The 14,262-nt window shown below is 32.7% G+C and overlaps 1 protein-coding gene across 1 annotated transcript in view; it reads left to right on the plus strand.

Annotated features, from left to right (window-relative positions):
* The window catches only part of LOC124354728 (chromodomain-helicase-DNA-binding protein 1), a 77,172-nt gene continuing 62,910 nt past the window's right edge, over nt 1–14,262 (plus strand). Inside the window, exon 1 of the mRNA XM_046805385.1 lies at nt 1–869. Coding sequence (XP_046661341.1) covers nt 861–869 — 9 coding nt within the window. The 5' untranslated portion in view covers nt 1–860. The remainder of the gene's footprint in view (nt 870–14,262) is intronic.

Below are 14,262 nucleotides of genomic sequence, written 5' to 3' on the forward strand. Positions count from 1 at the left end.
GTTGTTTGGTTGAACTCCAAATTCTGCTTTGTAAAGAATTAAGTTTTCCAAACAAACATTATAACTAGGAAGTGAAAAGGTTTGTAAAGTGATGAACTATATTCGTTTAGATGAGGTTATTTTTAGGTAGAAGAACACGATTTCATCTGTTTGTGAAGAATTAATACCATTTTCTAGTAATATTGACAGTTTAGTGACCAACTAAACAGTTTTGAGTGCTAGAAACTCCTCCGAAGAAAGGAAATCGGCAATTTGTGTGTCGTAATGCGACATTTCAGCGCGTTGGGTCGTACGTTTGTTATAGTACCGCTCGAATATATAAGTTTTAACGTGGACCGCCACTGGTACGTTTGAACGTTGGCGCGTTTCAAACTGAGCATGGGCGAGGTGGAGGAGAATCCGTCTCTCAACCGTGTCACGTATTCGCGCTGAGGATTGTGGTACATTGTGTGAGGAAGGAGAGCTCAAGATGGCCGTCGTCTTGCGGTCTATATTATAGCATCAGTGAAAATTTTACTTGTGATCTAATTATTCGTTGTATTTTGTGATTGAATCATTAATACTTTACTATAGTGTTAACTTTAATCGAGTGTGATTCAATCTGTAGTGTCTCGTGTACAGTTTTATACTCCTTTGGAAGAGAATAGCACGCGAGGAAAGTTGGCAAATGGCAGCCATTTCGTATGATCAAATAAAATAGATGAACAATCAGGTCAATAATTTCGGAGTGAATATTTATTCTGTTACTGATAATTATTCGATAAATTCACTGTCGACTCTTAATTGCATCGTGCAATAATCAAAATTTGTTGTTAAATACTTCAGTATCGCCAATTTTGCACGAGTTTTCACTTCCAAGGATGCATCAGGTAAGTGGAATTAAAACTTTATTTTCTTCAGTTTTCATTAAATGTATTATATTTTATCGATGTCTCTGCATTAAAAATCAGTATTATTTGTTAATTTTAATATTTTTAGCTAAATTATTTGAATACCATTTTTAAAAACTTAATAACATAATACTACATAACCTATCATTTACAAGCCTTTTTTGACTAATTTAAACTTATTTAGACAAATACAACCGGGAATTTAATATATATAACATAATTTCATGCCCCTGGGTATTCCCACATGTAATTGTCATTTACCATAAACTTGGTTTTCTCCATTTATTTAATTTTTCTAAGTGTGATAAACATAACCTTACAGTCTTGTTTACATGTTATTAAGCACTAAAAGTATTGATAATAATAAGTGTTCCACAAATATTCATGGTGTAATTCAATCTTTAGTTGTTTACCCTTCAAACCACGCCCAAACTTTGAAAATTCATCGGGTACCCATTTTTGCTATTTTAAGTTGAAAGTTATGTGTTTGGACAGTTCCATCCAACCAGAGGCTGTTGTCTGCAAGATTTGAATGTTTATTTGAAAGTTATAATTGTGGGGTTTCAAGTATCTTGCCCCTGTTTGTTGAGATTAATATATACAATGTGTTGAAATTTTTAATTAATATTTTCAATTTATGGTAATTTACTGTTACCAGGTATATACCTACGACCACATTTGATCATCTTTGTACTGACTGTCTCGTGTATTTTATGTTATTGAAGTAATTTTTTTAAATTTAGAGATGAAGGTTAATTTTGATATTTTTTAAACTCGTTTCTCTTATCCTTAATGATAGCTTTTCTCATTACTTGAATATGGCTAGGCCTTAATTAATTATGTCTGATCACTCAATTTAGAAATATAATTTAACACAACGTCTTAAAGATATAGATAATTTAATACAACAACTTCAAGAAATTACTCAGAATTTCATTGGACGACCTAATTCTTTATTTTTGTATTTTAGGCTATAAAGACTACAATCTTTATAGCCTACACAAACATTTTGGTTTTGTTTATGGATTTTACTTCTGTTTGCAGAGTTCTACTAACAAAATTATGAAAGAAGTAAACCACTTTAGTTATCAGTAGTTCATTATGCCTAGATTAATGTAGATTTTGCCATTTAACAGGAAACTTTTAGAGGAGACTAAGTGGCCTACACTCGTTATTCAATTGTTATTACCAATCGATTCAATATGTTATGAAACTTCAATATTATATAATAATCGTACACAATAAGAGTTATTATATATTAATAATACATTTCAATTTTAATAACAAGTATCACAATTATATGACAAAACCAACTATAGCCTAGACCTACATATTATAAAAATGTTACAATATTTATAGCTTGTCCGGATAGCAGCAAGTAACCACTTTTGGGAAATGGAGGAAAGGATATACTTTACATGGGTAACCAGGAGCCCAACGGAAATCAGAAATTCTCCAAACATTAGTTACTTATTGTTTATTGCCTACATTATAAATTACTGCAACTAAGTTGAAATCATATGGTTAAATAAATGTAATATTGAATTATTCATTTGGATAAAAGTGACATTAACCGTCATACCTGTTTATGTCATCCTATAGAATTTAAAACTGGTCTTCCAATAGGCTACATTTGTTCATTTTTCTCGTGTTAGTGCTACTGTATTACTGGCATATATTTAAGAGTTGCATGATTTTAACTAAGCCTATCATTGTTGCCTCTAATGTAGCTTCAGGGTATGGCAACATCTCCTGAATTGAATAACCATTCTTTCAGTGTCTATGGGATTGTTTCCTGAAGAGGTTAATAAAAATGTTCAATAATTTAGGCCAGCTTTCCCTTAAATTTATTTTACAGCCATTAATAAAATAAATTGCCTAGCTCACTACGAGTCTAAAAATAAATCTCAAATTAAAATATTAACTCCACCTCTAAATTATATAAGATTTTTTTCTAAATTTTACTATATCTGGTCCTCTCCGGCTTCAATTTTTCTGTGGAATGAATAAGTTACAAGAAAGGTAAGTGGTTTGAAATCATCATTTTGTCGGAATACATAAACATAGTTTTATTGAGATTTTTATTTATAATAAATAATATAACAGCCTAATGGAACCTCAGAGTCATTTTTTGCGACCAGTTAAAGTTCATTTTTATCTATAACAACTATACATAAAATAATGTAACAATTAAAATAGTCCTATATAAGTTTTATATTTAATACAAACCTACAAATAAATTTAAACAAGACACAAGAACAATAACTAGGCTGAATAAACTATAACTGAGTCCGTTTAGTAGGTAGCTCAATGTATTAAACACAACAACAGCATACAATCTGCTGAATTGTAACAAGAATTTAAATAAACTATACAACTGTGAAATTAAAGAGGAAGTAGATTTGTTTATATCACACTCGGATGCCTTCAACCGGCTTACTTCACTGAGCCAAAACTGTTGAAATCAACAAAGTCGCTGTATTCTTTAGCAATTTGGTAAACTACTATGGATAATTTATTTATTAATCATAATTGCTGAATTAATTTATTAATCATAATTCCTGCATTAATTATTCCTAAAAAAAATAATAAGTTAGTGAACTTATTAGTCTTTGGAGGTTAAGTGTAGTTAATAAGACATGACAGAAACCTGTTATAGAGAGCAGATTGTGAGAATGAAGCAACCCTTTGAGTCCAGTAGGTGTGCCAGCAGTAATATTGGTACCTGTAATTGAATATTACAGAGTTACTGTGAAAACAGAAATGCTAACTTCAGACAGTTCCGTATCTCTGATGCACTTAAATATTTTTCATGCATGATGATGCATTGGCATGCCCCCAGTATTCATAGTTAGACTAACCTTTTAGTGCCATGGGTCACAACGTGATTTGTATTTTTGACTGAAAAATGACAACAATATACCTAAAATGCTGTAGTCACATTGCGAGACTTTTCATATTATATAGATTAGTACGATTTTGTTATTTTTATATTGTTAATAGTTGTATTTCATGCTAACCTGTAACTATTAGGTGAAAAGATCAAAATATGTACTATCAGGAAAATGCATTTTTATCCTTAATGCTGCACAGAAATAATGTGGTTATAAAAAGATCGTCATTTAGTTAGTGTCTTTGTTGTTTGATATAATATATTGGAATTTCAAACCTATCAAATTTGATAATAAAATCATTGTGTTTTGGGAATTAAACTGATTTTAGCCTTTTTTATATATGTAGGTGTCATATGAGACACCTACAGTAAAACTTGAATTGGTAGCCGACAGACGTACTAGGTGCCTATGGTGAAATGCACATGTTTCATTCTGAATACCATATAATTCAAGCTCCAGTAAATCATATAAAAATGCCAAATAATATATTGCTGTAAAATATATCCGACCAGATTATTTATTTTGAACATATAGTAAGTTTTCTTACATTTTCAGAAACTAGACAAGTCACTTTTACTTATACCACCTTAGCAAAAGGTTGACATTTATTTTACTCTGTCTGCAGTATATAAGCAGCCATTAACATAATCGAATTACAATTGAGTCTTGATGATTGCATCATCGATATTCATGACCACAAAAAAGAAATAAATCAAAATATCTGGCCTAATTACATAATAGGTATTTCAAATAACAATAATATAGTTCTGCTAGTTTCTTAAATTAACATATTAATGATAAATTAAACAAAAAAACTATGCTACTATATTTATAAAATGTCACAACAAAACAAATACATGTACTATTTTTAAAGATATACATGTCTGATTCCTTGTGAAACAAGAACACATGTACATCGTCAAATACCAAACCCAATTTTACTTTGAATTAATTTGGAGTAATAATGTTAAACTAAATTACAAGGCATGTTTTTAAAGTAAGTACCGTTTTGATATAAAAATCAACAAGTAAATTTTTCAAACAAAACTTTATTTGCCTGAAAGAGCATTCTTTTTCTACATAATTTCCATTATTATTAAGGCACTTGTCGTATCTTGGGACCAGCTTTTGTATGCCGTTGTCAAAGAAGCTTGCCGCCAGACTGGACAACCACTGTTGCACAGACGTTTTTACTTCTTCATCATTGGAATGACGCTCCCCCGCTATATGCGTCTTCAAGTGCAGAAACAAATGGTAGTCGCTAGGCGCTAGATCGGGACTGTATGGAGGATGGTCCAATTGTTTTTAAAGTTTTACAGTACGCGGCTGCATTAATCGTTTCACTGCGAGGCAGAAAATTGACCAACAACACACCCTGTCTGTCCCTAAAGACAGTGCACATGATTTTCTGGGCAGAAATTGTTTGCTTGAATTTGACTTTCCTAGGGGATGTTGAATGCTGCCATTCCATTGACTGTGTTTTGATTCTGGTGTAACGTAGGCTACCCACGTTTCATCGCCTGTAACGATATGGCTTAAAAAATCATCACCCTCGTTACTGTAACGCTCGATGCACTGCCCACTCGTTTGGTTTTGTGCTCATCATTCAACATTTTCGGTACCCACCGTGAACACAGTTTCCGATAATTTACACGTTCAGAGACAATTTCGTAGAGGACACTTCTTGATACAGCAGGAAATTTTTCAGCTAAGGACGAAATTGTGAACCGTCTGTTTTGAATGAGATCATCGGTAATGACTGAAGGTTGCCCACTTCGTCCCTCATCATGAACATTTGTGCGGCCATCTTTGAAGGTCCTAACCCATTTCTGCACCATTCCTTCACTCATAATGTTTTCACCATAAACTTCACTGATTTGACGATGAATGTCAATTGCTTTTTTAGCTTTTAGCACAGAGGAAACGAATCACAGCATGCAATTCACAGTCGGCGGCATTTTAAAATCATGTAAACAAACGAAGACTTGATCAAACGGTGTCGTAATGGCGTCTGTGGCTTCCCAACTGATGTAGCTACACTACGCGCATGCGCTAAACGGCAACTGCCGTGTTGTGATGGCGTAATTTAAATACGTTACTTACTTTAAAAACATGCCTCGTACATTTTAGGCTTTTAAATCTTATTATAGTGCAGCTATACTTTTATATGTAAAACAAATGTATTTGTTTCAGATTATATAAAATATTTAAACTGTGTTTCAACAGCGTAGTACCTACAATTATTTTAGCTCGTCTAATTTTATTTCTGCAGCTACTTGATTTTCTGCTTGATAGTATGCTTGATGAAAGTCGCTAGATTTTAATACAAATTGTGGAAGAAATAAAAAAAATTTTATGTTATAACTTTTCTTGTTGTGAAACATTATTTGATTTTCATCTTTAGTTCTAGTTTTCATCTCCTCAATACAAACTGGACACTTTGGATATAAAGGAGCAAGGTAACCATTTAAAACATCGTTCAATGTTTAAAAATACATTTCGAGACAATAACTGCATGTTCATCGCCATTGTTTTTGCCTTATTATTAGCCTACGCACTATATAAATGAAATTAAACAGCAGGCTATGATTATCTTTGGATCAAATCAAATGTATCCAATAGTATCAATATTTATAATCGACGATCATGATTCGGTTTTGTTGGTGGCCGCTTATACTGCAGCATTTTCCTCCCTTTATTTCTTATTATCAGTATTTTTTCTCAAAATCCTACTTATTAGGCAGAAAAGAATGTGAGATTAATTATATTGTGATGAAAAATACAAATAACTGTGTTATACTAAATCAATAGTTTACCATTGCAAAATGTCTTGAAGACACTGATTACGGTGCCCATTTTATATGGCATTGTCGCAAATCACACTCAAAATTTAGAAGGGTTTATCAGTCGAGTTTAGTTATTTTGTTTTAAAGATAGTTGCAATTGAAAAAAATCTAAACAAGAATGATTGTCAAATTAGGAAACCTAATGCAAAGTCGTTACTTATCATAAACCTCTAAATTGCAATCAACGAGTCTTCTGTTCATCACGACATGTCTCAACTGTCATCGACAGAGATTCCATTGATATACAGGGCTCACTCTCATCACAACAGTTTGTATTTGGTTGATTATCAACATGATTTGTATACCACTGGAAACAAAAAGTAATGATATACGTACGTATTTTATGGTAGACATATATCTGCAAGTAAAACTCATAAAACATATTTATTGTTAGTATTAGTTGTATTTTCTACAATAAATCATACAAAAATGAATTTTTACATTTATATAGCCCAATGTTTATTAATCTAATATATATATATATATATATATATATATATATATATATATATATATTAATCTGATATCATTTTCTGGACTTTTCTTCACATCAGTTAAGAGGCACTTTGTCTCTCCATCATTTAAGCTGCAACAAATCACCAGATGTTACATCAGAGGATTGTTCCACAAATCGATAGGCAACCTGAAACAACTGAAAGGCATGTAGGCCTACTGTTGCTGCCCTTGATATACTGGCTTGATAGTGCTGTACATAAAAATACTGTAACCATAAGACAATAACTAACCTCAAACCTGTTAAATGCTTCCTCAACTGTCTCTCGGTCAAGTTCAGGTTCCAAAACAGCATACGTGTCGTCTGGTACACTTTGCCGAAGAGCCCTGCACCATTTAAACAATTTCCACATCTGTCTGTTCATTCTCAGCATCGTCCGCTTTAATCCATTTGCTCACTTCTTCATTGTTATTGGTTTCATCTGCAGGAGCTCAATTAAGTTTTCATATCCCTAGATATCCGCTGATACAACTCCATCGTAAAGTTTGTTCCAAGCTCTCTGTAGCGTTGATCCTTTAACTTTCTCCCACAATTAATTGTACACACCAGTAAACAATATGCTTCATGTTGACAGAATTTAATGATTCAATCTATGTCTTATTCCTATTTTTACTGTTTTGTAGAAGATGTCTCAATAGAAAACCCCTGTAGTGACGCTAGAATGATGATATTGATCACACACCTTGATCCATTCGTTGAATAAGTCTGGTGACATTTGCAGGCAAAAACTTCACTTTTATGTCTCCATCACTCAGCTGGCTTGGGTCATAGAAGTGTTTGTCATAAATGTTTGCCAATCAATAGAATGGCTTTCATTGGCAAACATCTTTCATTCAAAAAGCGCTTAACTTTCGGAACAAACTGTTTGTGAAACCATTCTGAAAACAGCTCTGATGACATCCATGCACTTTTTTGAACTCTGTAACAGACTGGTAGGGTATTTGTGGCAATATTTTTAGAGCTCTTGATTTTAACGATTTTCCAATGCACATTAAGGGTAGCCTACATGTTCCCGAAACATTCACTGCCGTCATAAAATACAAAAAGAAATAACACTGTAGTGTAACGCTTCCTGAACCTATTCAACCATCCGTTGCTAGCAACAAAATCCTTTCCATCTTTGTCTTAAAGTTTAGCAAGTAATTTGGCATTTTCTTGAAGAATTGGTCTGGTCAGTGGTATACCTTGTAATCTTGAATCTTGAATCTCTTTGTTGAGTAAACCAAAATACAGAGCTTCCTTAATTTTTTTTATTCCACACTTTTCATTGTTTTCCTGTTCAGAATTTTGGTTGAATGTTCCAAGAGTTTGTCCGTACACTTAACCCAGTCACTCACAGTGGATATTCTAACATTGAAATCTGCAGCAACAGTGTTTAATAAAGTCCCACTCTGGACACGTCTTACTATTTCGAGTTTCTTTTATTTGCACAATTTTAGGTTTTCGTTTCGAAGACATCTCACAAGAACTTAAGTTATTAGTAACTAATATTTCAACCGTCACTACACTCCTTAACTGACAATAGAACACCACTGTACGTGGACGTGCTATGAACAGTAACTGGAGTAAATGACTAATAGACAAAGCAACCACCTACTCCCACCATGCAGGGTAGGGTGTTTACTGCCTTTGGGTATGAATCACGGGACAGGCAGATTTTGCCGCATCCAGCGTATTAATGGAAATTTCGCATACTCAACCCAGGGTTTTGGTTAAGCGGGATTTTACTGTATTTATATTTCTAGGTTTTTCTGGGCTTTTGCTAGTGAGACCCAATACTACTTTCATTGGCCATATACTTATTTTTTATATTTTATGGCTATAAACAAGTACATGGCTTCTACAATCTTTCCACTAATCCTGTCAAGAGCCTTTAACACCAGAGAACTTTGTTTCACTGTTTTCTCAAATGAATTTGTATTTATACCCCTTTACATTGTGATTTATTGTATGAACGTAATCACAAAAACTTAAAAATATTAAATGCATTATTTTAGTAGTAAGTTTGAAGTAGAATGAAAGTGCTGTACCATAAATTAATAAATTGTTACGGTAAACAGTTTGAGCATAGTATTAATGATTTCATAATTACTGAATTTCCTATAAAGAAAGTTGTAACAGTGGTAGTGCCTTTGCTTTAGATAACTTACTTTCTTCAATTCTATATTCGTATATAATGATATTTGGCCAACCCCATCGCCACTTGAGGATGTGACAAGTTTTACTTTAATGTGTGAACTTACAATAAATAACTTAAATTGTATAAAATAAAGTGTAGCCTATTCCTTGACAGGTCAAGACTTGTAACATGTAAAATTACTCTGTAAAAAAAAAAACTCTTAGTGAGTCAAGAAGCTTTATTGTCATTAAATAAAAAATTGTATAATAGAGATAACATAGTCATAAACATAGTAAGCATGTACTATAATACTAATATAAAATAGATTACAATAAAATGTTTTCCTTTAAATTATTACCAAATTTGTGGTCTGAAGAAAAACATAATCTAGTGGTAGAAATTAAAATTTTATCAAATAAAATGCATAAATTATTAAATAAAAATGCACAAAAGAGGAAGATAAAATAACTTAGTACTATCAGTGTGACTAGAAAGCTTCAATATTAACACTTAAAATTTAAACAATTAAAATGATCACTTAAACAATACTAATAAATAACAAAACAAAGTTACAGGCATATAATAAAAAGAAATTTAAAAAAAAAACAAAGTTTACAGTTAAAATATTAAGGTACTTGTACCACAGGCAAAGAATTCATAAACAGTGTATAAGGGAGTTATCTTAAGCCAATTCTTAACCCGGGAGTCGGGGCGCCTAGTCTCACAGACCCGACTAAGATATATTTTTTTATTTGAGGTTGGTAGAAGAGACCTTCAAAGCCCAAGTTCTGTGTAGCTGTCTAACCCTAGTCACTAGTCAACGCCCCGCATGTGGTTGGATTGAAGTCACTTACCTATTTCTAGAAAATTGCAGTTCGGGTCTGTCAGACTTGGCGCCCCTACTCGTGTAACACAATTTGTAATTGGTTGAATTTTTATAAAAACTGTTTATTTTTTGTTACATAAAGATAAAAGCATTGATTTTTTTGTCTAAATAAAAGAAACTACTTTGTTAATATTGTATTAGTTTTATTTGAGATTTAATTTTAAAATGGCTGATGAACAAGAACAAGAACGTATTAGACAAATTCTGAACGAAAGCTTCGCTAGCTCTGTTGAAGATGTACTTATTGACAACTCAGATAATGATGAGGAGGACATTGTTGAGGAGTTCATGGAACAAACAGACACTGAGCAAGAAGGGGAGTATAGTGAAGAGGACATGGAAGAAGGTCATCAACATGAACAGATACAACCAAGGTTTCCCTGCTACATCGTAAAAGACAGAACAACATGGTGGAGGATTCACTGCCCTCCAGCACGATCGGTAAGCAAATATAGTTATTCGTCTACCAGGTGTAAAACCCTACGCTAAGAATGCAAAAACACCTGTAGAGTGTTGGGGATTGTTTTCTATTTACCTAAAAAAAAAGAAAAAAATGTACTCTTAGCTACGAGTATGCATCATGATGATGCAATTGATGTGACAACAGGTGACGCCAATAGTTACAGATATAGTTACTTTTTATAACTCAACCAAAGGTGGAGTAGATACTCTAGATGAGTTGTGTGCAACCTATGATGTTGCTCGAAATATAAGAAGATGGCCAATGGTAATACTCTTTTCTCTGTTGAATGTAGCTGGAGTGAATTCTCAAATAACATACATTGCTAATAACAATCAAGACAAAACTATTCGAACAATTTTATTTAAAGGAACTCGCACTGGCTCTATCATCTGAACATCTTCAACGAAGATCTCTGCAGAAAAATCTCCCTACTGAGATTCGTCAAAGACGGCAAGAGGTTGCTGGGACTTCAGCTCAAGTCGAAAAAGCAGACGATTTCCCACCAGGAACTAGATAAAGGTGTTATTTGTGTAAAAGCGACAGCAAAACTAAGTATAGTTGCAAGTACTGCCGAAAGTTTAATTGCCTTCGCCACGCTGAACATTCGTGCTCTGGATGTCAAGCTACAGTGCAACAGTAAACTTTCTTCCCAAATTTCAATTTTATTACTTAATGTCCTTTAGAAAATACATTTTGAATTTGTTTAATATACTATTAGGTACATTTTTCTTTCTCAATTATTAATACTAGATGACCATTTTTATTTTTAGAGGACATTTTTCATACCACTACATAAATTTCAGTCATGTTTATTAAATGTATATAATTATCACAAAATGTTTTATTTTTTATATTTAGTATCTTATAAATCTTTAATAGGAACTACTAAATATATAAAAATTAATCAAAAATTGTTATTACATTATTAGTGTTAAATAATCAATAATATAATAATGGGTCTGTCAGACCCGGCGCCCCTACTCACGTTACAAACTAGAGCGCCCCGACTCCAGGGTTAAGAACAATTTTAAATTTATTGATAGTTGTCCATGCACTATCAGGTAATTTATTAAAAAGCTGAACCTCCATAAAGCAGTGACTTTTTAAATTTCTCAAGTCTTACAGGAATTAAATTCAACATATGTTTGGCCCTTGTGTTGTAGTTATGAATGTCATGACGCATCTCATACTCATTCAGATTTTCTTTAACTTTTAACTAAATAATAATATATACATAGATGGTAGTCATTATTAAAAACTCTTTGGTCTAAAAAATTGGTCTACAAGATTCTCTACTCTTCACATTCTTGATCAACCGTAAAGCTTGCTTCTGCCACAGGAAAACTCTTTGGGCTCCATTACTGTTACCCCATAGAATTATTCCATGACAGAAATGAGTGAAAAAAGGCAAAATATGATGTTAATAACATATATCTATTTACACATAAACTTAACCTATGCAATAAATAAGTAACCCTAGATAGCAAAATCATTTACAGCTACAATTAACAAAAAACGCCCATGGACAGAGCCTTGAGGGACACCCTTTTTAACAGTTTTAAGCTCAGATACATGAGAGTTTTGAGCTACCATTTGCCTTCTATTATTTAGATAGGACGTCATTAATTGTAACTCTACCTTGTATACCATAACATTGGAGTTTTCTTAAAAGCAAATCATGAGATATACTGTCAAATGCTTTAGACAGGTCAATTAAAGTGGCAGATAATGTTTCCTTATTTTCGAAGCTTCTCAAGATTTTTTCAACAACCAATTCAACCGCTTTTATAGTGTTTTTACCAGGCAAAAAACCAAACTGCTCTTTACAAAGAAGTTTGCCCTCCAAAAAGTAATATATAATTGCTCTTTCATACAATATTCAAGAATCTTACTAAATATAGGTATTAGTGAAATCGGGCGATAACTAGAGGGGCATAATTTATCTTCTTTTTTGTAAACCGGTATAACTTTGATCACTTTATGAATATCTGGAAAAATACTCTTCTCAAGTATCAAATTAAAAAGAAAAGTTAAGGGCTCACGTATAATATTTATTATTTCTTTTAACTATTATGTTGGAGAAACCATAAACATCTTCACTTTGTGATGAGCTCAATCTAGAGACACACTCAAGCACATCATTTGAATATATCTGTCTCCAGTGGAAAATATTATTTCTAATATTTAAATTAGAAGAGTATGTACTCAAACATTTTATAGCAGAGTTATTACAATTACTCACATGTCTTATTTTACCAGGCGAAGTTAGGGCTAAGAAGCCCTCTCTAACACTTAACCTGGGGACCAACGGCTTAAAGGTGACTTCCGAACCACCACCAATGGCCGGGCAGGCGGGCCGCTTGCAAGGACAGGATCGCTCAGCGGTCACCTATCCAAGCAGCAGTCACGCTGTCAGAACAAACTCACTGTTCCGCTCTGCAGAAATGCAATTTCACCCATCCTTAAGTAGCTGGGCATGGTTGCCTCCTCCTCCATAAACAGTTATGGCCAGTGTAAACGTTTAATTGTTTTTATATAATTTGTGTATAACCACAATGATGTATCATATGCAATGTGTAGAGGGAAGATTATAATTTAAATATCCTGTTATCAAATCCCAGATTACAGATTTTAAGAAAGGAACAAATGGTCTTTACTTATTTAGGTATCATAAAAGTTCTTCAAAATGTATAGCACTTGATGTGAAAATATAAACCTAAATGTCAAAGAAAACTAATAATTACATAAGCATGTTGTAGTAATTTAGACATTCTGTTTGTACTTTTCATGTTACAAATAAAAATTTTATTTTGCCATGAGATTTTGATAGTTCAATATGCTGAGTTAATGATAAAGCTAAAATAATCAATTTTCTTGAGATAAGTGACCTTAAGATAACCTTGGAACAAAACTACTGTATTACTTAAAATCATGTCACTGTCATTATAATGCATGTCCTTTCTTCTAGAGTCAAGAAAATGGTGTTAGAAACAATCTTCTCTGTGTATCTTTTAACAATATCCTTTTACTCATTAGCAACAGTAAAATTTGGCAATTCTTACATAAATTATTGAGTGTTTTTGTCTCCCCAACCATTTCTTGGAGGCTAATAATACCAATTTGTATTATATAAGAATACAATCTCGTTTTCCATGAATTCGAAAGACAATTTTTCACAGTGAAAGCTACTAATCATAAGGGGTCCACAGGTTCTATTTAAGAATTTTTAGTTTTAAGATTTTTTTTATTTTTCTAGTTGGAGCATTTTTAAATTTGGAAAATACAATGAAAAGTGCCTCTACTATACTTTCACTTAAAGAATAGCTCAATAATATGCTTAAGGAAAAATTTGGAGCTGTTCCATATTCAGTTAGGCTAACATAGTACTAAATTTTAAAGGCCTACTTTATAACTTTTTAGTAAACCCTGTAAATACAGTTAAAGATAATTGACTTTTGGTACGCTAAATGTTCAGTGTAGATACAAGATAGTATCAGGAGGTTCCCAGACTGTATTCGCTTTTTTTGACACGACTACAAGCCGGCGTGCCAGTAGTCTCTATCGCAGTAGCTGTTGAATCATTGTGCCAAGTTTCGTTGTGAGTGGTTAGGTTAAATCAAGTTGTGCTTTTGTTGTGTGTTATCATTACG

The sequence above is a fragment of the Homalodisca vitripennis genome, chromosome 2 (assembly GCF_021130785.1).
Source record: "Homalodisca vitripennis isolate AUS2020 chromosome 2, UT_GWSS_2.1, whole genome shotgun sequence".
Lineage (NCBI taxonomy): Eukaryota > Metazoa > Arthropoda > Insecta > Hemiptera > Cicadellidae > Homalodisca > Homalodisca vitripennis.